The 24,829-nt window shown below is 43.6% G+C and overlaps 1 protein-coding gene across 1 annotated transcript in view; it reads left to right on the top strand.

Moving 5' to 3' along the window:
• SPINT1 (serine peptidase inhibitor, Kunitz type 1) overlaps window positions 1-24,471 on the top strand; it is a 38,366-nt gene extending 13,895 nt beyond the window's left edge. The window contains exons 2-10 of the mRNA XM_044435739.1: window positions 6,147-6,298; window positions 10,073-10,208; window positions 12,378-12,548; window positions 13,797-13,823; window positions 14,118-14,243; window positions 16,345-16,395; window positions 17,542-17,712; window positions 19,256-19,312; window positions 21,768-24,471. Coding sequence (XP_044291674.1) covers window positions 6,147-6,298; window positions 10,073-10,208; window positions 12,378-12,548; window positions 13,797-13,823; window positions 14,118-14,243; window positions 16,345-16,395; window positions 17,542-17,712; window positions 19,256-19,312; window positions 21,768-21,976 — 1,100 coding nt within the window. The 3' untranslated portion in view covers window positions 21,977-24,471. The remainder of the gene's footprint in view (window positions 1-6,146; window positions 6,299-10,072; window positions 10,209-12,377; window positions 12,549-13,796; window positions 13,824-14,117; window positions 14,244-16,344; window positions 16,396-17,541; window positions 17,713-19,255; window positions 19,313-21,767) is intronic.
• The last annotated feature ends 358 nt before the right edge of the window (window positions 24,472-24,829 follow it).

Genomic DNA, 24,829 nt, shown 5'->3' with positions numbered 1-24,829 from the left:
TAGCCAGGATTCCAGAAGACAGTGTCAGCAGGCTGATCCTTCCCTGTATTTACCCAACTGGAAATCCAATACTGGGGACTCCTGGGAAAGAGAAGTAAGCAAATCCCTTGGCTTTCCAGATCCAGAGACAATAAAGTGTTGGTGCCTGATTTTGGAGGGTCCCAGTGCACCCAGGCAAATGTGGAGCTTTCTCTTATTCTTCATAACTGATTTGGGTCAACAGTGTTTGACTACAAAGAGCAGGCAGAAATGAGGTTAGGTGTGGCAGAGGGCAGTGGCAGGGGATGGATGAGCATTGCCCGCTCACCTAACAGTCTGGTTGGTAAGAATGTAAAGCAGCCACCCCAGCCAGCCAACTGGGCTAGAGGCATCTGTGGACAAAGGGAGGGAGGGTGTGTGACTCAGTGGTGCATGCTTTGTATTACAAAAGGTCTGTGGAAGGGAGGAGAGGGAGCTCTGCCAGAGAACTGTGTGTGCACCTGCCAATCAGGGAAAACTGAACTGGGCTAGAGTTCTGAATAAGGCCCATGACTTCAGGACAGCCAGGACTGCTCTTTCAGCCTTTTCTTGCTTTTTTCACCCATCTGTGCAGTGAAGGGAGAAGGCAAAATGTAATTTGATCACAGGAACATCACCTGCAAGGTTTTTCGGTAATGGAACATCCCCTGCTGCTTTTTATGAGACAGAAACCACACAGCACTCTCCTGGGAGAAAATGCTGGAGGGAGGGATGACGGCTGTCTCGGATTCATAGGTTGCTTGTGTCACTATGGAAGAACTGATCTGATGAGTTCCAGGGGAGAAGCGGTGGCTAAAACACACAAGGCAGTTGTTGTTTCTGTAGTTGTGTTTGCTTTGAGTGTTTCACTGAGCTGACTGGCATGCATTTGTGACATAGATTTCATCAGTCACATCTGTGTTGCAATGTGCGCTCGCAGAGCATCTGTACAGCATCATGTATGTTGCTGTTGGTGACTGAACATAATTTGTGTTGGATGTTAATGTCCTACAGTGACTGGTGGATTTGTCCTTTAGAAGCTGGGAGAGTCCCGAATATTTTTCCTGGATGTTTAGCCATACAAAATTCCTGCATTGCTTTTCCTGCCATCAGTTGCTGGTTAGACAGAAGTCCAGTGGATCTGGTATCAGGTCACATACATTGTCTACATCCACCTAATGCAAAAGAAGGGCAAAGTGCAGCCTTTCCCAGTTTGGGTCCCTCTGAGTCCCATCAGCTACAGCCGGTATGACCAGTGGTTGGAGATGATGGGAACTGTTGTACAACTTCTGAAGAGACCTAGGTTGCGGCTGTCTGATATAGAGGCTGTACTCCTTAAAAACAATAATACCAAAAAGTGAGTAAGGTTATACTGTGTGCCATGTGGTCTTTTAATTATTTTGTAAGACAGTTAATTGTTCAGCAACAGTAATCTTCATATTGATGCATAAGATTGAAAGGAAGAAAGTCTGCCTACTATCTGTGTGTTTATCTGATCATTGGGGTAACAGGGAAAAAGCTGGGAGAATGGAAAGTGTGGTTAAAAGTGGTTATTTACCCACCCCCAACAGCAGGAACTTTTTGGACCTCACCTTTGAGGGCCAATAGACAGCCTCACTGGTAGAGAAGCTGCTTCCTATGGATTCTTCCCAAATTGTTCTGGTGACATATCAAGAACAAAACCACATGGGCTGAGCCAGATGTAAGGCTCTTGCCATGCAAATATCATCCCCGGCATGGAAAGGAACCATAAAATTGGCTCTACCCATGTTGCCCTTTTGTACATGTAAAACCTGTGTTTTGAGAGTAAGCCACAAAAGGGGGGGGGGGTGACAGACAAACATGTATCCTATACACCTTTGCAGTGACCTGATGTATTCAAACTTTAGCTTGAATGCATCACCAAATACAAGGAAGAGACCATCAGTGAGGAATAAAGTACATGCATTAGAGTAGTGATGGCGAACCTTTTAGAGACCGAGTGCCCAAACTGCAACCCAAAACCCACTTATTTCTCTCAAAGTGCGAACACTGCAATAAAACCTGGATACTGAGGTTTTAGTTTAGAAAAAACAACTCATACATTAACATCTTTTGTCTTAAAAGAAAAACATGATAACAGAGCTCTCAGTGATACAAACAGCTTTTTATTGAAAGGAGAAAGTTTGCTTTTGGCCTGCCCTGAAAAAGGCATCTGAGTGCATTTCCTACCTTGCGGGGGCTTCTGCTAAAATCACAGCCAGTCCAAGCAAATTCCTGGCAGCGCACTGACCAGCCATGCGAAAGCTTGGATGAGTCACGGCTAATGAGTCATGGCTCGTGATGTTATCGCCTGGCGCCACTACTCCTTTCCAAGCATGCACATGGCCCCTATGTGCACTGTTACCTGATACTCGGCTGCTGGGGCGATGCTGGGGCAACTTGGCTCGTGTGCCAACAGAGAGGGCTCTGTGTGCCCACTGCGGCACACATGCCATAGGTTCGCCATCACTGCATTAGAGGCACAGGGCCCCATGAAGGACCTCTAGCATCAGCAAGCACATGATGGGAATGGACTCTGTCTGAGACTTTGGAAAGCCATTGGCCTCTCAGAGATGACTATACTGGGCTACATCAGAAGTAGGGAAGGTGTCCCTCTGCCAGATGATGTATTACAATTTCCATCAGCCCCAACAGCATGGTCAGGGATGTTGGGAGCTGGAATCCAACATCTGGAAGGAGCACAGGTCTAAGACAACTTCTAATTTGCTGGCATTAACTATTGGGGAAATGAGAATCTCTCTCCATGTGGGCATGCATGTATGGGTGTCTCCTAGTCAAAATCTTTGGATATGTCTTGAATATTTTTAGCAACAGTAAACAATATGGTCTGTGTGGGGATTTTATTACCAGCCTTGATGGTCTGACCACTTTCACTCTTGAGCAATAACTCTTGTGTACCCAAGTAATGGCAATTGGCTTCAGTAGATATTTGTCAGCCGGAAGTTTCTCAACTCTCATAACATCACATAACTCTAGCTAATAGTCATGTTACCTCTCTGATTTCACTCAAGAAAGTTTTGTGATGTGATAGCTTTCTTTTTGACCCTGGTGTGATAGCTTTCTTTTTGGGTGATTTACAACAAAGTATAACAACAATGTAAACGCTAATGGTGGCCCACCAGGGCGTTGGCTTGGGTCTGTTGGGGAGGACACCCGCGGCTGCAAATGGGTACAGGGGGACGGGCAAGAGGGAGGAGGCCCACATGGGCAGCACTGTCTCTGCAGAGAGTCATGCAGGGAAGGTGGCACTGGCCTCAGAACCGGGCCTGTGGCCACACGCAGGGCTCCCAGTGTGGGGCAGGACAAGCTCCCCCCACCCCCCAGTGGGCCATGCTCCAGCACATCAGGTCTTGTTTTAAGCTAAAGGTTGTTAAAATTGCAAAAGAGGTAATGCAATGCAGCTAGAAGGTTTGACATGACTGAGAAGATGGTGCCATATAGGAGGAAGAGTTAAGACAAACTAAGGAAAGTTTTCACCTGGCATAAGAATAGCTCCAATTTTTGCCTTACTTTGCCTTTTTTGTTTCAAGGGTCGTCTTATATGCCAGTGTATATGGTGTTTGGCTTTGTACTTTTAGAATATGTAAGGAATGGCTAGTAAAAGCAAGGTCAGGGTTGATTTTCATCCTTTAGCAACAGTTGCTTTTGGCCTTATAAGTCATTAATACAATTGGCTCAGCAATTGCCAAGTACATATGAACAGTATGTTGGCTTACGATAGTAGTCAAATTGCAGCAAAAGATTGCTATAGGAAAATAAGGTGTAGTGGAATTCATAAATGTGACTCAGTTTGCCGATAAATGGGAACTCTGATCAGTCTCTGATTTTGAACTTGTTTTTCTGTTTGGATAACAGGGCAGGAGGAACTATTTTCAAGCACAAGATTTGACAGTTATGATGGAATAATTTCAGCAAGAATTATGGAAGCTTAACGCATCCTCCTTATGATGTAACCCATCTCTGGTGCTATCTGTGTTCAGATAGCTGAGTAACTAGGAATGAATGTCTTGCAAATTCAGCACTAAGCTCTGTCTTTAGCCTGGCATCTTTTAGTGTCCTCAGTGAAGAGCAATGAGATCTCTTATCCCTTGGCAAAATGGACAAGTGTAGTCTAAATGCAATCAAAGTGAAGTTGGTACCATTCCTAGCTATAGCTGTGAACAGTGTTCCAGAAGATACTGTAGAGTTTCCACAGAATAGTGAAAGACCAAAATAGACTGTCATGTCGGTTTGATGAACTGGTTCTTCTCAAATACTCTTTCCTGTGTCCCCCGTGCACTGAGAGAATCCTGCAGGTGCCCCTGGGATTTGTAGTATAGCTCACATGATTTAAACCCTTTCTATCAGATGCCCAATTTTAAATTCTTTTATCCAAAAATATTTGCTTGGCTCCCCCATTCCTGTGTCTTTCATAGTCTTATTTATTGATTTGTTTATTTTTAAAATGGGCCCTGTAGACTGTGCAGAAATCCTGTGCATGCTTGTTAAATTCAGTGGTTCTTGCTTCCAAGTAAGTTTATACAGAATTTGTTATGTATAAATCACCTCAAATTTTCTACATGCTATACATAGAGAGATGGAAAGAAAGATAGTCCCTGCCTTCAGGCTTACAATTTTAATAGTTGTGATACAAGAATAAAAGGAAGGGGTGTGCAAATTTAGCACGTAATTCCTTATAGATGCAGAAGCATTTCATTACAAGGTGAGAGGGCCCCTGAAGGAGGCCTTTCTGGGAGAGGAGGAGTCAGCTTAGTTCCAGTCAAGGTTATGGAGTGGACTGTGGCATTTCCCTCCCTCCTCTTGCAGTGTTGAGTTTTTAGCAAGACTTACTTTGATGAGGTCTTGGCAGAATTCCTTTAACCTCTTTTGTCGTATCTTTTATCTACTGATAACATTTGCGTGGGGAGAGGAAATATTGCAGTGCTTAGTCATACTTAGGGTACTTCTATCCAAATCAATCAGACAAGCTTAAGTAAGGCTAAATCTGGATCCAATCCATTGGTTTTTAGAATAAATGGCAAAGGCAACTTTATTTTATGGCTGAACCAGAAGAATGATGAGGAAGTTATTAAAGATCAACAAGCAGTATAGTGAACTTTTCAGGGTTCAAAGCTAGAGCAGATGTTTTGAAGCTATGCCAATGCTTTATGGCCTTCAGGTTGTTAGGAAGAGCATCTGGGACAATTGCCTTTAAGTTTCTTTCCCAAGTGTTATCCTTTGATAAAAGCTACTTTTGGACTTGTGTACCCAAATGGTTTCCTGTGTTGAAGCAACTTCACTCTTCCCCTGTATGTACTCTAAATGCTGCCTCTGAAACCGTAGGAGAAAGGAACTTAATAAAATTGATTGCAACAAGTGTGGTCTTTTGTTCTTGGGGAGAAGACTTGGTGCTTCATTTGGCCAGGTGGCTTTGGATGCCAGTGGGGCATCTCCTGTTCTACTCAGGACACCAAAGTGGAGTGTAAGACTTCTTTTACATGCTTATGTTCTGCTTCCATATGTCTTTGTTGTAGTCAATAAACATTCTGTCATCTTGGGTTTGTTCCTAAGTATCTTCAAATCTAAAGTGAGATACCTTGGCTAGACCAGGGCCCAGGGATTGATGGAGCATCTGTCAATGCCCTAGCCTTGCCTAAGTGGACAGGACAGCATTGTCCAAAATCAGCAATAAGTCTAGCCTTAGTCAATGTCAGTAAGTTGGGGTTAAAGTATTAACAATATCACTTAAATGTAAATAAAAGCAGAGCTAGCATCTGTGTTATATTTCTCTTACGAATAAAATTGAATCGAAGAAGTGTCCTGTTCATCTGTAACGTATCTGCACAAACTGAAAAGAGAACTTTTGATGAAACATTTTAATAATTGCAAATACTGACTTCTGGTATTCATTTTTTTCTGTGTCTTATTCACAGAAAAATAAGACATGTGGGCTGGCGTAGCTTAGTCAATGATCCAAAATTTTTATTGTCCTATTTAATCCTCTTGTTCAGCTACAAACTTAATTACATTTTATTGAATCTGCCTCTGCTAGCTGCCCTGGGTGCTATAGGTAGAGAAGTAAGATACAAATGGAAATATAAATGTGTTGTTGTTTCTCCCCATGGCAGATGATAAACCTCCTGTAGCCTATGCCTGGATGGACATGAAAGTGCAGCCTAATGAGCCAGCGCTGCTGAGGGGTACGGAAAGTTTCGATGACAATGGAATTGTGAGTTATGACTGGACGCTTCTCTCAGGTGATTCCTCTGTGTCAATAGAGGTAAGGCTGGACAAAAGTTAAATGCAATTCTCTAGCACAATAATTTATGAAACCTTCAATTAAGAATGCTATAAGTTTCCAGTACTGTACTGTGACTGAATTATGAATGAGGATTTTGATGTTTTCCACCTGTGCAAAAATTGCAATCATACTAGAAAGCCTCTAATCACCCATAGTTTTCTGTTTTGTGTGAACCAGAAAGCTATGCTTACCAGATTCAGAAAAACCCTAAAACTACAGCTGTTGAACAGCAAAGAGAGCATTCCTGTGACCCAGGGAAAGCATCCTAGGACCCATAGGATTCTTCAAAGTTCCGCCAGAGGCCACAGGCATTGCTCTGACCTTGGAAGGGGAATTCAGGTATCTTGTCCCCCTTCTTCCCTTGCAGTCCATCCTCTCTCACAATAAAAATTACAACGTCCCAGCCTGGTCAGCGCCTGCCTGAGATCTCCATGTAAGCAAGCAAGATTCAAATGTGATCAGCATCTTGTGCAGGTCTGATTATGCCAGGCTTGGCTCAGCTGTTTTTGGTTTGCCTGCTCTAGGCTTCTCAATCTGACGTGCTGCATGTCTGTCCAGTGGAATCCCTTGCTTGCAATAGAGTAAGAAAATCTAGTTCAGGCAGATTCCAGGAATGGCTGCAGAGAAAGGCAGGGCTCTGATACATTACCTTTCAATAACGTTTAACGTGTTCAAAGCCAAGAGGTAGATCCTGTCACAATAACCATTTCCTCCTTTATTTATTTATTTTTTATTTTTCGATTTATATCCTGCCTTTTTCCTACAAAGGGCTCAAGGCAGCTTACATCATTCTCCTCCTCCATCTTATCCCCACAACAACAACCATGTGAGGTAGGTTGGGCTGAGAGTCTGTGACTGGCCCGAAGTCACCCAGTTGGCTCCACGGCTGAGCGGGGACTAGAAGCCAGATCGTCCGAGTCCCAGTCCCATGCTCTTAACCACTACACCACACTGGCTCTCCATTTATATTTCTGTTTTGACTTTTTTCTGTTAAACCACTGCAAAAATTATAGCCATATTCTTATTCAACTCTGTTCTGCTTTCATTGTAGTTTGTTTTTGTTTGGTTTTGTTTACACGTATACTGAAAATACACTGGATCATATTTTACTATTTTTGCCATAGATCTGTTGTTGTTTTTTATATAAGTGTTTTATTTGCATCACAATGGCTTATGAAACTAGCAGAGAAGTACATTGAAGGGATTTCCATTCCCAAGGATGCCATATTCACGAGTAGGTGCTTATTATAGGATTAGCATAATTGAATAAGGATTTTGCAGAATTAAAGAAATGTATGCTCTCTTGACCTTTGCCAGGGTTTCATCCTCCATTTGTTTGCCGCCAGGAGGAAAAGAAGTTAATAGTATACACACTGATATCCTTATTTTGATAGCTGGAGAGTAAAGCAGCAAAATAAATGTTGCAATTACATTACATAGTACAGCTATGTGACTTTTGGGAGAGAATATGGTTCAATTTCCCTTGGGAACCATTTACAGCTAGACACTGAGTGAGAAATAAGTGTAGTGCATTCCCCAAACTTGTATTGAAAAAGAAAGTAATAATTTAATAAATTATTAAATGGAGTTAATAAAAAAAGAGATGTCACATCATTTACCTCCTGTTCGGCTCCACACTCACTACTAAGAAGGACTTCTTTGGTTATTGGCTCACCAGAGAGAAAAACAGAATGCCCATCCCAGTCTCTGGGTGCAGACTAGAAGATGGCAGCCTCCCCATGCGGTGACTTGATGGCAGAAGTAGTGTTGCCATTAGTACCCAAGCAAATTCCAGTTTGAAGGACTCGTCTGGCAGGCTTATTATGTTCTGTGCCTTTGTTTCCTGTCCTACATTGTTGTATAATGTCACTTACTTGCTCCATAAATAGTTACTCTTGGTTTTCATTCAAGTTACAGCAAGTTACATGGAGTTCTGTTGGGCAGAATTTAATTGTAGTGAGTGCAACACTGTGATGTGTGGAGTTAGGTATTATTATGAATCAAACAGCCTTGTCCAACGTGGTGTTCTTCAGGTGCGTTGAATGGCACTCCCATATCTTCCAGTCAGCATGGCTAATGGTTGGAAATTATGGGAGTTGTAGTCCAACCAGGAAGGCTCCAAGGTTATGGAGGGCTGCCTTGGGGTTTCAGCCTTTGTGCTCTTTTCCCAACCCAGTGAGAGCTTTTACACAACTAGCCACAATTGTGTGACTTTGGAAGAAGTGCCAGCGTTGAGTGATGTCGAGTACTTTGATTTGAGGGCCTGGCTTTGCCTGGTAACACTTTCAGCAAATCATTGTCCCCTTCCACTGCCGAACATGCCCATGTTTATCAATTTGGTAGTGGAAGCGTGGTGGTGATTCCTGAATACTTGGGAAGTTTCCTCAGTATCAGAAATGTATCCATCTGGACACATACACAGAACCTATTCTCAGCAGCCTCCAGGCCTTATGGAGCTCTGCACATGCCTAGAGGAGCTGCCTCACCTAACCACAGGCAGCCTCTGATCAGGCAGCTGGCCTCAGACAGAGATGATCTTTCCTCTTCATGCCACATGAGGAAGTTTCAAACCCCGCCCTCCACTTTTATAGCAACCTGAACCCCCCTTTAGCATTCTGTAACACAGCAGAGAATTGTTTAAGGACAAAGAAACAAAAGGTGCCCTCCCTTTCCCCACTCCTCCTGCAGGTCCTGGACAGAATTACTGGCTCCTTTTTCAGACTATAATCTGGAGCTCTAGGCAAATGCAGCCCTGTGAAGAGCAAAGTATATGTAGTGAAAACAGTTGTCCTTCTGTCCAGCTAAATTATCCCATCAGGGAGGGACAGCTTTCTTTGGGATTCAGTTATACAAAAAAGCACTTTGGGACTCCTAATAATACAGGATACACTATAACATTTGCTGGGATGGGGCAGTTCTCTTCGAGACCGCATCTTCTAATATAGAGGCAGTGAGTGTAGTGGTTAGAGTGTTGCCCTGGGACTCAGGAGATCTGGGATCTAGTCTCCACTTGGCCATGAAGCTCACTGGCGGTCTTTAGGCCAGCCGCTGTCTCTCAGCCCGGACTACCACATACGGCTATTGTGGGGATAAAATGGAGAAGAGAAGGATTATGGAAGTCCCTTGCAGGAAAAATGGTGGGATGTCGATCTGATAAATTCATGCGTGAAATGCTGACAGTGTTGAGGGAAACTCCCACTCGGCAGTGGCCCCCTCTGTATTTATGGATGGGACAGTATGCATTTTCCTGACTTAAGGAACAACCCTATGCTTTCTCAGGCAGAAAAAGGCCTCCAACTCCCAGCATTCCCCTGGCAGCCATGTTGCCTCAAAAGTGATCAGCTGTCCACAGAACTGGACTGCAAAGCCTTCCCAGACTGATGTCCTCCAGAGGTGTTTGACTCGAACTCCAATTATTTCCATAGCATTAGCAAAGGCTGCGAATGCTGGGAGTCGTGGCCAACGCATCTGGGGAGTACCAGGTTGGGGAAGGCAAGCATAAAATAACTAGGGAGGTGTAGACCTGTCCTAACCCCCATGAGGAATGTTGCCAGCCTTCACAACTTACCTTACTTCCTTCAAATCTCCCATAATGGTTGGCCATAACAAGAACCGTTCAATGTGCCTTGAAACATCACTTTTGCGGTGAGATTCTGTAGCAGTTTCAAAAACAACCACATGTTTTGAATTCAGATGCATAGCATATGTCGTCATAACTTTTTTGAAAAGAGCTCCTTTTTCCTTGTATTTCAGAAAGGGGCAGATCACGCAATCCTCACCAATCTGAAGGAAGGGATTTACATGGTCCGGCTGACTGTGACGGACACTGTTGGCCAGCAGGACTCAACCAACATCACGGTCACTGTGCTGACTCCTGAGCAGACTATAGGTGGGTGATTCCTCAGTGCACTTTTCAGCGCTTGAAAATACAGCTGGTAATCTGGTTTTAATTTGTCATACAAATGTATCAGGGAACAGCACTGGCTAGAGCCTGCCAGATGGGAGAGAGAACCTGTCGTGTTGTAGAGAGAGAGAATGTGCAAGCGCAGGTGACTAGATTTGCATGACACAGCAGCCCATTGTGTTGTCTGAACTCAGGAGACCAATCCTGCTGTGGGTTGTTGGAGGCAGCAAACAAGCGACTTGAGAAGAGCAATTTCGCCACGCTGCCACCAGTGACTGCTGTTCCACTGATGCCCAAGTGCTTCTTGGGAGCAACTGCCACTGGCTCCGTACACTTTCTTTGGGGAAAGATGTAGAAATATGTGCAATTGAAACTACAGGTTTGTTTATTTAGGTCCTTCACAGATATGCATGGCACAAATGTATGCAATAAAGACTTTAAAAAAAATCAGTATTGCACTGTTATGCACTTAACAACTGCCCAAATTGTGGAGTCTTGCCTGGCTAATGCTCTGGTAAGTCTCTGCTGGCAAAGTGTAGAAGACAACATCTACAGTTGAAGACCAAGCAAGGCTGCTTATAGGTTACTTTGCTGTCATTTGACAGCTGTCATTTGGCAAACTGTCAACAGAAAAGCAAGGCAGCAAAGGGTGGTTTGCCCCCAAAGGGTCCGGTGGGTATATTTCCCCCTTTCCAGGGTGATCTCCAGTTTCAAAGTATTTTAGTTCTTGGTGCTCTCCACCTTTCCCACCCTTTCCCAAGTCTCTAGGTGGGAACTTTCTAGGTACTCCAGAAAAGGAAAATCTGTACATCACATTTCCTTTGTCTGACTACATACTTTTGACAGTTGTCAAAATAAGGGTGGGGGGGGGTTATATTTGTAACCTTTCTAGGAAATCTGAGCATTTTTTTCTTTTGGACATGGAAATATGTAGCCATACATTTTTCTGTCCAAAAATGTGCACAAATAATCTGTGTGCAGCTTCGCTTTTGTCGGTGTCAAGAGAGGTTAGCTACTGCACTTTGACATTAGACACTCACCAGATCACTGGCCAGGCAAGACTCTACATTATGGTCAGTCATAAGTACACCCCTTCACATCTCCAAAAGATTTTTTTTTAAAAATCTCAAATTTGCACGTTTTTGTCCCCACCACCAAAAAACAAAACGAAACAAAAAAAAAACAAACCAAGATGATAAAAAGCCAGTAACAGTCGCTCCAAAGTGTTGCTTGGACATCAGTGAAATTGCTGACTCTGGGAGTGGTGCAGAGCTCTGGGGAACATGAAAGTGAACGGGAATGGCTCACCATCTCACGGGGGATGGCTTTGAAGGAACGTGGCACCACTCTGCTGTCTGACCAGGCCTCCTCTGACTGTTATTACATTTTAGTAAAGCAAATGCATGGCTGGAGTGCATTGCAAGCATCAGTGCCCCCCCTCCGCAGAAAGTGTAAATAGCATGAAGAGGCATGAGAGAAGAGGACCCCATCATCACAAGTTTTACCTTAAAAATTATGAGGAAAGAAAGGGGCACATGGAGTGGACACATTGAGGGCAGCCCCTTGTAGGCTGTTATGTAGCCAATGAGCAAAGCTATCTTTGTTGATGTGCTCCAGGCAGATTTGAGCCAGCTTCTCTTTAAAATCACCTGTCCTATTATAATACACAGGGACAAGTGGATAAGACATTTTGCTGCTACTTTTTTAAGGTTATGGCTTCAAGTGTTACTTGCTCGCAAACCAGATTCGATCTGTCTATTAACAGGAAGCCTGTTGAATGGGAAAAATCAGATGTTGCTCCTTGAGTTTACCATACACTTATTGACATTATGCTTACACGCTAACCAGTTCATTGGCACTGCCTCCAATAAGAGCTACAACTCATTTTTGACAGAAAAAACACCATGTAGTCCATCTTTAGAGGGGAACACCCCAATCACTAAGTTTTAGAACCACGTCTCTCCACATAACAGCCCACAAATGGGAATTTTCCCAGATTACATATTAGTGCTGAATTGGTAACTTGTTGCTGTAGCCCTGCCTTGGCCATCCAGCTAGCCATACTGAAAGATCTAGGGAAGAAGGGAAGCCCAGGCTGTGCCTTCTCTGGCATTCATCGTATGGGCTAACATGTTCATCTCTTGTTTGTTCTAGAGCACTGCTTGGCTCCTTATAGGGTGGGACGGTGTCGGGGTTCCTTCCGTCGCTGGTACTACAATCCGGAGAGTCAGGAATGCAAGGATTTCATCTTTGGTGGCTGTAAACCCAACAAGAACAATTACTTAAGGGAAGAGGAATGCAAACTTGCCTGCAAGAATGTCCAAGGTTGGTGTGCTGCATCAGACTTTCCTCTGCTGCTAGATTTCAGAGAGTCAAGTGAAGAAGCACTGTGACTTGGTAGATGAAGTTAATTATTTTTTCATGGGGTGGAAGAATAGAGCAGTCTACCAAATGCTGAAATGAGGCACGTAATCCTTGAGAAGCTGTTTTTGAATATCTCCTGTGAATTTGGGAGCAACTTCCTCACTAAATCAAGATGTTATGCATAAGCAAAACGTGTTTTTTACATCTTTTTAGCTAGTGCTCTTCTTAGCAACAGATGCATACTGTTAAACTGAACAAAGCCCTAAATCCACCTTCCCGCAGTCTGGGGGCTGCCAGATGTGTTGAACTATAACTCCCATTGTGGTTATGGAAGATGTGACACAACACATCCAGACGACACCAGATTGGGGAAGGCTGCCCTAAATAATCCAACATTACTTCAGTTTTGTGGTCAAGCATTCTGCAGCATCCTTTCAGAATGTAACCACAGGAAGCTGGGCCTGTCAATACACAAATTATTACTACATTACATTGATACCCCACCTTGCTTCCTCATACAGGAAACCCAAGGTGTCTCACAAGGTTTTCCTCCTTTCTATTTTATCTTTACAAGAACAACCCTGTGAGGTAGGTTAGACTGAGAGTCTGTGACCCAGCGACCTTCATGGCTGATTGGGGACTAGAACCTGAATCTAGCAGGTTCTAGATCTAGCAGTCTAACCACTATGCCACACTGGCTTTCTGAAGTATTGTTCTTGGGCAAAAAATCTCGGGATGGGGGGATAGTTCCTTTTCCTATGTCTGCACTCTGGCATAGTTAACAGTGAAATCATTTGTGATAGAATTCAGTACTCTTAATGTTTCTCATTAAGCTAAAAGACAGGTGCATCAAATCAGAAAGTTCCATTAATTCAGGGAAGGCTCTTGGGAAATCACACCAGTCAATACCTTTACGTTGTCTACCTCTAGCATAAATATAACTGGAAATGGGTTGTGTGGGTTATTGGGTTCAAGAAGTATTTTTGTTTGGAGGATTGGTTGTGGTTGGTGTGGGCTTGGGTGGACTCTGAGGGATAGTGGAGGACAGGAGAGCCTGGAGGAATGTTGTTCATGAGGTTGTGAAGGGTCGGACGTGACTTAGCGACTAAAAAAACCCTGATTTTGCATGGCTGAATGTTTAGATGAGATTCAGTGATTGAGAAACAGGAAGCACAATAGTCTCAGCCCTTCCAATTTCTCTCTTTTCAGGTGTTGTTGAAAAGAAGCAAGAGCCAGGTAGGCAGTTCTATGTGTTCCCATATGCTTCCATCTTCCCACCATAGCTTTTTCTCACATTCTTGCTGACTTGAAGCTTAACAGCAAATCTCTCTGATCAGCCCAGCCCTCTCAGATTCCAACATTGCCTTTTACTCTGTGCTGCTCTTTCTTTGGTGCAATCTTAGTCCACTGGTGTCCAGTACTGCTTTGCCTGAGAAGATTGCTCAGAAGAAAATCTCTCTATCTGGATGCCTAGAAGACGCCTTGTCATTGCTGAAAAGCCAGAGAAACTAATTTATATTTCTTACACAGTGTGCAATGGCGACTGCTTGCCCTTCTATTTCAAATGTAAGGACGGCTGCTGTATTGATAACTTCCGAGAATGTGATGAAGTTCCAGATTGCTTAGATGGTTCGGATGAAAAGTCGTGTGATTCATGTAAGTTGAACTGCATTAATGTGTCTCTGTGCTTCTCATACTTGTATCACTGAACTTTCAACCCAGTTTCCAGTCTCATTTTAACCTAAGGGGCCAGAGCACTGTGGCAGGACACGTGCTTGGCACATAGGAGTTCCAGGCTGAGTCCCTGATCTATGGGAAAGAACTCTCTGAGATCTGGAGAACTGCTGCTATCTAGAGTCTGCTACTGCACTGTGGGCAGAGCAGTGGCTTGACTTGGCATCAAGTAGCAAGTAGTTTCATGTGTAGTCATAAAGATCCACGGAGACCCCCCCAACCTTTCCCTAAAGCAGAACCTTCTTGTGACCTTTAGGCTTCCTTTCAAATTCCAAACATCGTTGGTTCTCCTACTGACATGTTGATGTTAACATAGCCTTCCTCAGCCTGGTGCCCTCCAGACAAGTCCTATCAGTTTCAGCCAGCAGAGCTCTTGGATGCTGACTGGGGAAAATGGGAAATGTAGCCCAAGGTTGGGGAAGCGTTGTTGTTGTTGTTAGTCGTGAAGTCACGTCCGACCCATTGCGACCCCATGGACAACATTTCTCCAGGCCTTCCTGTCCTCCACCATTGCCCGGAGTCCACCTAAGCTCACGCCGACTGTTTCAGTGACTCCATCCAGCCACCTCATCCTCTGCCATCCCCTTTTTCTTTTGCCCTCAATTGTTCCCAGCATTAGGCTCTTCTCCAGGGAGTCCTTCCTCCTCAGTAGGTGGCCAAAGTATTTGAGTTCCATCTTCAGTATCTGGCCTTCTAAAGAGCAGTCAGGGTTGATCTCCTCTAGGACTGACCGGTTTGATCACCTTGCTGTCCAAGGGACTCACAGGAGTCTCCTCCAGCACCACAATTCAAAGGCCTCAATTCCTCGGCACTCAGCCTTCCCCATGGTTCAACTTTCACAACCATTAACAGGTCACAAATGTTGAAGGTGGCTCTTGCATTGCATCCTGATACCTGTACAGGACCGTGGGGTCATACCCAAAGCAGTCACAGCACACTGAACTTTCCCTTGCTAGAGAAGAGGTGATGGTTTGCCCTCAAGAGTCAGCAGAAAGTCATGCTGCCAAATTCATTGGCAAATCACTGTTTTTTCCCCTTCCTATAGAAAGCACTAATGCCATTGCCCCGGCATTCATTTACACTAGCACAATATTATTAACAGTAGTGCTGTGTTGCCCCATCTTCCTTCTCTTTTTGGACTGGACACCTCCAAGCTGCTTTCTACACGTGCAAACCTTTGTTAGAATCATTCTCACACCTTTTTTCTTAAGTTCATCAGGCAAATAGTAGAAATGACAAAATGTGTTGCCTTTTCTCTCTCATTGACCTGGTTCACACCACCCAAAAATCCATTGTGGGTTAATTTACCTTTGAGGAGCTTTGGTTCATGCCAATGGACCTTATGAACATATACTTCCAAAAGGGAGTTACTGTTGTTTGTCACATTGTGTGAACCTTGCAGGTGAGAGTTATTAAGGCTAAGCAACCTTTGTGCAACCTGGAAACAGACTACTCAGAATTTACAGAATTTATACTGTTAATTTATATTATTTTAATGAACTTTATTTATGGATATGAGCTGCCCCGAGGCTTCAGTGAATGGGGCGGCATAGAAGTTTCCTAAATAAATACATACATACATACATACATACATACATACATACATACATACTCTTTTGTGCAAACCCAGCCCATTGTCAAGGAAAGATTGTTCTCTCTGCTGTACCTGTTTTTGTTTGAATTTATGTTTTTAATCCACTCTGAGATTTAAATACTTAGGCCTGATTCAGATAGGCAGTCCATACACTTGCCCTTCCATTCACATGATTATCCCATCTTTCCCCAAGTCCAGGTTCTCATGTGGAGAAATACCAGTGTAGATCAGAGTAAACAGAGAGGTACCCAGCACTAGCAGGCAAAGTGAGTGGAGGAGAAAAAGAAATCGAACTGCCACAAAGGCTGGCATAAATGATCTACAGAAGATGTTTCTGTCAGGTTGCCCATTCTTCTGAAGCTCCATCGCACTGTCAATCAAAAAACCAGTTCTGTGACCCATTCCCACTCACCCCTTTGTTTCTTGCAGTTGTCCAAGGATTCAATAAATTACGTGAGATCAATGTTTCCCTCAGCCAGGGTAGGTATATCATGGAATGGATGTTACCTGGGGCAAAAGGGATAATGCTTCCTCCCACTGAACCTATGTGTGCACCTCTCCAAGTATTGCTGGTGTGGAAGAAGGTCGCTGCATTCAGACCAAATTAAAACTGGACTACAGTTACATTGCTCAGATTGAAGTAACGCTGCAAGGAAGTGTTCCCTGGAAAGGAGCATGGGCAGACATGCTGGACGATGCATATCCATGAAAGCTTGACCAGTGCTAGTGTTGTTCTTCTGTCCACTCAAACAGCAAATAGCAGCCAAGCATTTTGGTCAAATAGCAGCCAAGCATTTTTAAGCATTAACTTTATACAAGCAACATTATTCATGACTCGTTAACAGGTTTGGTACTTAAGGTAATTATGAAAACTACCAAGAGTCTTTTGGGAGCTTAAATGCTTTACTAAAGATGAAAGCATATGCCCATGATAAATTTGTTGTGTTTTAAGGTGCCACAAAACTCTTAGTTGTTTTTGCTGTGATAGACACATATGGCAACCCCTCTGGAAATGGTTACAAAAACCAATTAACTTGAGTTGTCCAGGTCCCAAAATTTCTAGCTGGCCTTGCTTACTGGGAAAAGTTGTCATTGCCAGACCCCTCCTGCAAGGGAAGGAGTTTTGTTCTGCTTCAGCTCCTCTATGTGAAGACACAGAGACTCTTTCTCCTTCTGTGCAAGAAACCTGGAGAAACGGAGGGGTGGTGCAGGCTTGGAAAGGGCATGGATGGTGTTCTCCAGGCACCTCCTAGAATGCTGTGCAGCTGTTGGGACAGCCCCCTGACTCCAGCTCCAAGCTGGCTGCTGAGACTTGTACTTGGCATCTTGTACCTGAGACACCTGGAGTACCTCCGAAACACAGCAGAGCTGAGGGGGTCATAGCCTACCTTTCCCCTAGCTTCAAGGTCAGAAGGAAGACAGGTTAACCACACCGGCCAGGGGAAGGGTGAGGCACTTAGAGCACCCTTAGTGTGATGGGTGGACTTGTGAACCCGAGTTATCAGGAAACAAGATGTCTTTTTTTAAAGGCAGGTGTGCTAATTAGGCAAAAGGCTGATCGTTCAAGTGCCGGTGCCTGTGTCCACTTGGCAATAATTAACCAGTCTGCTTTACTCTGTTGGGCAGCTCACTGTGTGGATATGCCAGATACTGGGCTGTGCGAAGAGAGTTTATCTCGCTGGTACTACAACCCATTCACTGAGAAATGTGGTCGCTTCACCTATGGAGGTTGTGATGGCAACAAGAATAACTTTGAGGAGGAGGAAGCATGTATGAAATCGTGTAAAGGTGTCACAAGTAAGTAGAAAAACCTTAGGAGCCGGACAGGAAGCAGGGCATCTCTTCCTGGGTATTTGCCTCCTGTATCACCTCTTGGCAGCAGCCAGACCAGTGGAAGATGGGTTCCCTGGCCCAGAATCTTGTGGCACCTGTACCCGCACAGAGGGTTCTAAAAATGGCTTAATTGGTGACTTAGTAGCTCTGAAAGCCAGATATGCAATCTCTTTGGACAGAGTATACCTCTGACTAATACATGGTAGAAACAAGGGTTGCTTTCTCATGACCTACTTCTGAACTCTATAGCATTTCACTGCTATGGCAGCAAAGGGATAGAATGCAGAGCTGACCTTGGGAGGACCGATGGGCCACCTAGTGCTTTACTATTTTTTGTTTGCTACCAGCAAGTTCTGGATTAGGCTCCTTGGAAGAAACCATTCTCCGGTCTCCTAACACGGATACAGGGATGGCCTCAAGAGCTTGCACCCCTCCAAATAGCTTCTGTGATCCCAGTTGCTCTCCCAGCTTTCAGTTCCTGTACATTAATGGCCTGTCAAGCATGAGGTATAGACAACCTGGTGCACTTCAGTTGCTAATGACTGCAGCTCCCGTAAGTCCAATTAGCATGGACAGTGATCAGGCACTGAGTTGTAGATCAAAATATCTGTAGACCATCCCTCTGTCTACCCTTGGATCAAACCTTTGCTCTTCAAATAATGGTATTTGTTTCCACAACTTAGGACTTCTAAAATCAGAAAGGCCAAGAACTGAATCTAAGGCCCATATATGCAAAATACACTCTTTGCCCTGAACTAAAATAACTGCTTTCTCTTTTCAAGATGAGAGAGCTAACCTGATTACACATTCAGAAATGGTACACAGTACTGTCCTGCTAGTACTGCACATTTTAGAATGCAGGTTGAGAGTTTTGCATAATTGAACGTTCCCTCATATTGAAAAGAAAATATACAAAAGCAAAAGATTTTGCTATGTCTCCCTGGCATGCTTTGCTTTTTGTGGGCAGGAGGCTGAGGCACTCATTAATGTGATTCCTCGAGTCCTGTGCTAAAACTCTACAATCCAAGGAGTCTTGGTCCTTGTATTACATTGTTCTACATTCCCAATCATTTTTATGCTCAGCAAAGCTTTTTAAAATTGTCTGATAGCCCCTTAAGTACAAGTGCATCTTTGCATTCCAAAGAAAACTAAGTGCTACCATTTCTTTAATGGTAGATTAATGGTAGCAACCCCACAAGTTGCTTTTAATTATCATTATTTGGACATCTGTTCAAAAGGAGAATGAATAACAGGAACAAGCCACACTTAAAGTAACAGTGAAAGGCATAAAGTTACCTTTTTGAGAGAGTAATTGTATTAAATGTTTAAAATGGATTATATCTGTCTGGAAAGTATGTTTGAAGGGTCTCAGCATTATTCCGAGCTGCAGGATATGATTCTATATATTGCCTTTCTGCATGTGTAGCTGGCTTTGCTCTGTTGCTCTCTTGACGGGAGGGAGTGTTACCACAACTCGCTGCAGAGGACTTGTTTTCTTTCTTTGCAGAGGCTGACTTAATTGGGCAGAGATGGAGAGGACATGAGTACCAGCGGCAAGGTTTAAGTATGTAATTACAGAGTTCTACTGTTCCTTCCCTTCTTTCCAGTTTCTGCTTTCTGTATTCTTTGCTATTAAGTGGCCTTTTACTTCTGGGAAATAAAATACACTTTTGTCCTAGCCAACTATGCACCATGGTCACTGATACATGGTGGAATGTTTTCTGCTGCAGTATCTTTTCCCCATAAAACATCCCATGTTTAGAAATGCTTTGTTTCATAAAAATAAGTTGGTAAAATAGTGAATGAATACAATTTGAATAGTACAACTATTCCAAGCAAGTCTAAAAGGAATAATTAACTTTATTAGGGTGCAAGTCCAATGCCTACAATCCCAAGCATTCTTAGAACAAAATCTTATAACTCCCAGCAATACTGGGAATTGTAGGACTTTTTCTGTCTTTGGTGCCTGTGCCTGGAGGAATGCTTTTGTTGCAGCCCTGCAGTGTCAATTCAGAAATAAGGCTCACTGAGTTCAATGGCACATACTCCCAAAACCTTATGAATAAGTTTGCAGACTTTAACATAACTGGGGCTCAGTTCTGAATAACCATGTAATAGTTTGCATTATTGTAGACACATTTGTTCAAGCATGCTAACATTAGTATGTGTACAGTTTTCAAGTACTTTCCTTTTTAAAATCATACCTTAATATATATTAATACAATGATCCCAATAAAAATAATAAAGTAAAGCTTTGCTTCAAGTAAAGCTTTGAAACTGTTTGAATATGACACTTACACCACATTGAGCTTTATTTTTCCCATAATTGGCCATTTCAGTCCAGTATTTCTACTGTTGGACAAACATTTGATTCTTTTATACACCAAATAAAATCAACATGGGCATCTGTTGTTGTTTGCTAAGCAGAAGTCAAATATGATTTCAGTTGGATTACTGCAGTGAAAGATTTACTGGAAACTTTTCTGTAAAAAACATGTGACCTACTTTATGGGGAAATCATGCCCTTTGATCCACTCGCATTTCCAATACTGTATTACTATCTCCAAAGAGTTACTTTTGATGCACACTCTTCTGCGAAAAAGAAGATGGCAACGCCTTTTAGCTTTGGCTGCATTTGGATGTCATGAGAAACTTTAGGGACCAGCCTAGCCTCACACTAGACTTACATGCTCACCGTCTGTTCTCCTTCTATGGCATGGCTGTGAGGAGCAGCTGGGGGTATCCTTCTGTGCCTGTGCATTCACAAGCTTCATGACTCTCACAACAAGGCTTTGGAGTTTCTAACAGTAACCCAGCATGAGCAGGATCATTTGTTTCTGGAATGGGGCACGTCAGCCAAGCTGGCAGAAGGGAGCTTTGCTGACCTGTTCCAATCCAGAAACACTCATTCCCAGGATTATGTTCTAGAAGTGCCTCTTGTACAAATCTGCTGCTTGTCCAATATCCACCAGCACAACTGAATCAGAGGCAGAACAGCCCCCTTGGATATTGTCCAGGAAGTTTCTGCTTCAGTTTTTAGATGGACTGCAGTATAGCATGTTGTCCGAACCTTAAACTGTGGCTGTTGAAACATATAAATTTGAAAATGGATAGTTTGAAACAAACCACCCTGAGACAGTTTAAATGAATAATAAATAAAATGTTTAGTATGAACCACAGTTTGTTGGGTTTGGATGATGCAACAAGCTACAGTTAATGAAAAATGGAGGCAGCAGTTTCTGAACTCCTCTTTTGACTCACCAGGAGATGGAGGGGAGGGTGGAGCACATGAGCAAAGAAGAGGCTGAATGTGTTTCCATAAACGGTGGATTATTGTGCTGTCTAAATGCAGCTCCTGTGATAAAGCCTTTTGTGAGCTTGATATTTCAGCAAAGAAGCTGTTCAAAACAAAATAATTTGGAAAGAGCTTCTTACTATAGTAGCATCTATCACATGTGCATGATTTTAAATGTTTGTGAAGTATTGGCTTCTTAATATTCAAGAATTTCAGTCCTGGGTTTCCAAGCTTAAATTATTAGGAGCACTTTTCTATGTTCCCACAAGAATTTTGCTCTTTGTCCCAGCAATTTACTCATCAGCAGCATTACAAAGAATTACGCACTTTTGAATAACATAAGTTTGATTCACTGAGGTCTCTAAAGGGCCTAGTATTGGACCTAGGCTAATTTTGATCAATCAGCCACCTGGGAACAGATCCACACAATCATACTTTGCTCACTGGTTCAGAACTGGCTAGGCACCCTGCAGTAAGGAAAGGTGCATCTCTGAACCAATGCAGCACGAAGGGTTTTGATGTTTGCATGTTGCCTGGGTCAGAAGCAGCAAATGGAAGGGGGAATGGTGGGAGGGCTGTGTAGCAAAAGAATCAGAGAGGTCTCAGGTCTTAGTCTCCTTCATACTTGGGTAAATAAATGCATTATTTTGACAGCAGCTCTTTATTTTTCCTTCTTTGTTTACTAAGGCTATTACTTTTGCAATCCTTTTTCCATCCATCATAGGCTCTTTTGAAGTGGCCATTGCAGTGCTCCTTGGGGTGTGCATCTTGGTAGTATCAGCCATCCTTGGCTACTTGTTCTTGAAGAACAAAAAGACTTACCGCCGGCGACGCCAGCCACCTACTGCAGCCAACTCCACTCTCTCTTCGGTTCTCTCCAGCACAGAAGACACAGAGCATCTTGTCTACAACAGCACCACAAAGCCCATTTGAGTTTGCAGAGCTGCCCTCCACTTCAGGGAGTGGGACAGTTTTATGTACTGTTGACAGTGCCTTTGGGAAAAAAGGCCTATGGCTGAAGGATTCCCCCTCCATGTTCCCTGCCCTTAGACTGTTGGACACTAGCCATCTTACTAGCCCTAGCAATTGTCCTAAGTATTTGACAGATCCTGAGGAGAAGGAATGGCAAAATTAGTTCCCATTCCCTTTGTACAAAGCATCCATGGCTCCCTTTGTTGATGATTTCCTTAGTTGTTTAGGTGGGAGGGAGTTACTTTAAATATAAGGGTTTGTTTGAAGGAGCTATGGGTTGATTTGGTATGGAATTTGTCCTCCCACAAACCCACTGAAGTCAACATTTCTCTTTCTGTGCCATAGGACTTCCGCTACTCCTTCTTTTTCCTCTTTCAAAAATCGCCCCACTTTATGCAACGGTCTAAGTGGTTCAGACACAGTGATGCCTCCGAAAGTCCTTTTGAGTTCCCCATGGCTTTATCAATGTGAATTTAGGGTTGCATTGGGTGGTCCTTCAAGTGATAACACATGAAAGAGAAGTGTGAAAGACCCTTGATGTGAAACCAATGGTAGGGTATCTGAAATGGCTAGAGTAATGCCATCACGGTTTACATATTCCATTATGGCGTTTGGCTTTAAATCTTAGATTCCTCTTGAAAGAGGAAACGCAACTGAAACATGTTCCTAAGTATTGAGCATCTGGTTCTGCAGTCACTTTTCCACTCTGCACACTGTTCCTACCTCCAAGGTTGCTGTTTCTGCTTTTAATGTTAAATGACTAGTATGCGTGATTATTATTATTATTTTAGTGTCTCATCTGTATGTATTTATTTTTTGGAACCAAAATGTGACTGGTAAAATAAGTCTCCTGTTTTCTAGCCCATCTGCAAGCGCACCATCAATCTTCTGTGTATATATATATTTTTTAAACATTAATAATTTCCCTTCAACTATGGGCAATAGAAACCGCTCCTTTGCTACACTGGTGCTGCTTACTGATTCTGCTTTTAGTTAGATTTTTTGTGTTTGTTTTCCAACAAGAGCTCCAGAAGCAAGGAGAATAATGGAAGCTGGGAAAGTGTGCATCTTGCAAGGTGATCGTCCAACTAGGAAAATCCAGGGGGAAGTGCAGCCTCCAGCCCCGAAAGGAGACGAATGGGGGGAAGGGGGCCACCCCCCAGGTGTCAATATGTGGAAGATCTAAAACTATGCCTGTTAATACTTCAGAGCTGCCAACCACAAGTCATACCATATTTTGCTCTTTGCTGTTGAGCAGATATGGCAGGTTTTTATCCCTTTTCTTCTACACTTCCCTTGGAATCTGATGCAGCCTTACCGTTCCTTGCATCTCCTAATCCATTCATTCCTGAACCCTGATCTGTATTAGAGTCACAGACGCCTGAAACAGCAACTGGCCTTCCTCAAAGTATCCTCTGTACACAGGCAAGCATGCCTGGAGGATGGAGCTAGGAGGATGGAGCCTTGGCCCTGGGGCGGCCTGCTGGTCCAGCTCCCTCCCCGATTGCTGTACTCAGAGGATGGGTAGATGACAGGGAAGGTCTACATGTAAGCATTTGCTTGTGCATAGATGCTGGGACTGCTGGTGACCACAGTTTGTCCTCCACATTTTTGTCTATGTGTGGATGACATTGGGGAAAGGGCTCGCATGGTAGAGTAGGGTGGGCAACCAGTGGCCCTCCAGATGTTGCTGGACTGCAACTTCGCGATTCCTTCTCACTGGGAGTGCTGACCGGGACTGGTGGCAGTTGCAGTCCAACAACTTCTGGAGAGCCACACGTTGCCACTCCTGTTCCAGGTGATCAACCAGTCTCTCTCTCTCTCAGTCTGTGTCTGATTTTCACCCTTCTGAGAATCCGACAGCATAGCCCAATGCTTCTCTCACAACCAAGCCACACACCATCCATCCCTCTCCACCTGTGGGGCAGTAGGTGGAAGGTGGACCTGCGAAGACAGTTGGACTTACTCATCAGAAAGAAAATGTACGTAATGCCAGCTACTGTGTTAATAGCACCTCTTGCTATGGAATAATTGGGAGACATAGCAGAGAATGCTTGTGCCTTTCCCCCCACCCCTTTTGTGGTGTTATGATTTTAAAAAAATTGTGTGTACTGTATAGAAGGATATTTTTTGCTTTGGTGTAAGACTCTGCTGGCTGAGTTCCACAGGTAGCAGCAAGAAGGAGAGGGAGAGTGCTGGGCAGTGAATTTTTTTTCTCCTCTAAGCTAGCAGTTTTCCCTTGGGCCAGATGTCTTGCACCTGGAACTGCCTCAGAATGCTCTGCAATGGCAGAACAGGGTGGCGCAGGTAATAAGACGGCTTGCAGTTGTGCTGGGAAGGGAAGGGGCAGGACAGGAGATAGCTCATTAACCTTGGTGTTCGGCAGGTTACTCCACACTATATTTGTATCTAGATCAATACTTCTATAGAATAACATGCCATATACCAGGGGCCTGCCAGTTTCACTTTCTCTTATGTTCTTCCTGCAAACCTCCACCGCCCTTAAATTCTAGATTTCTTTCCCTCAGTAAATGGAAATTTTAATAAAATTATTTTCTTTGTAACTTACTTGCTTGAAAATTTTCTCTTTTTCTAACCAGCCTGACAAGGGCCTGAGGCATTGCTGGAGTTTCAGGGAAGGGAACTGGCAGCCAAATCTTTCCGAATACAGGCAACTCGATTAATTACTTGGCACTACAGGGGTGGAACCCTGTTGACCTTTGACTAGGTAGCAATTCTGCTAGAAGACTATTAATTGGAAATCACTTTCTCAGCATTCAGCCCTAATACTGATCCAAAAAGGGGGACGATGAT

Source organism: Varanus komodoensis, unplaced genomic scaffold (genome assembly GCF_004798865.1).
Source record: "Varanus komodoensis strain SLA01 unplaced genomic scaffold, ASM479886v1 scaffold3, whole genome shotgun sequence".
Taxonomy (NCBI): Eukaryota; Metazoa; Chordata; class Lepidosauria; order Squamata; family Varanidae; genus Varanus; species Varanus komodoensis.
This window is presented reverse-complemented; position numbering and strand designations above follow the sequence as displayed.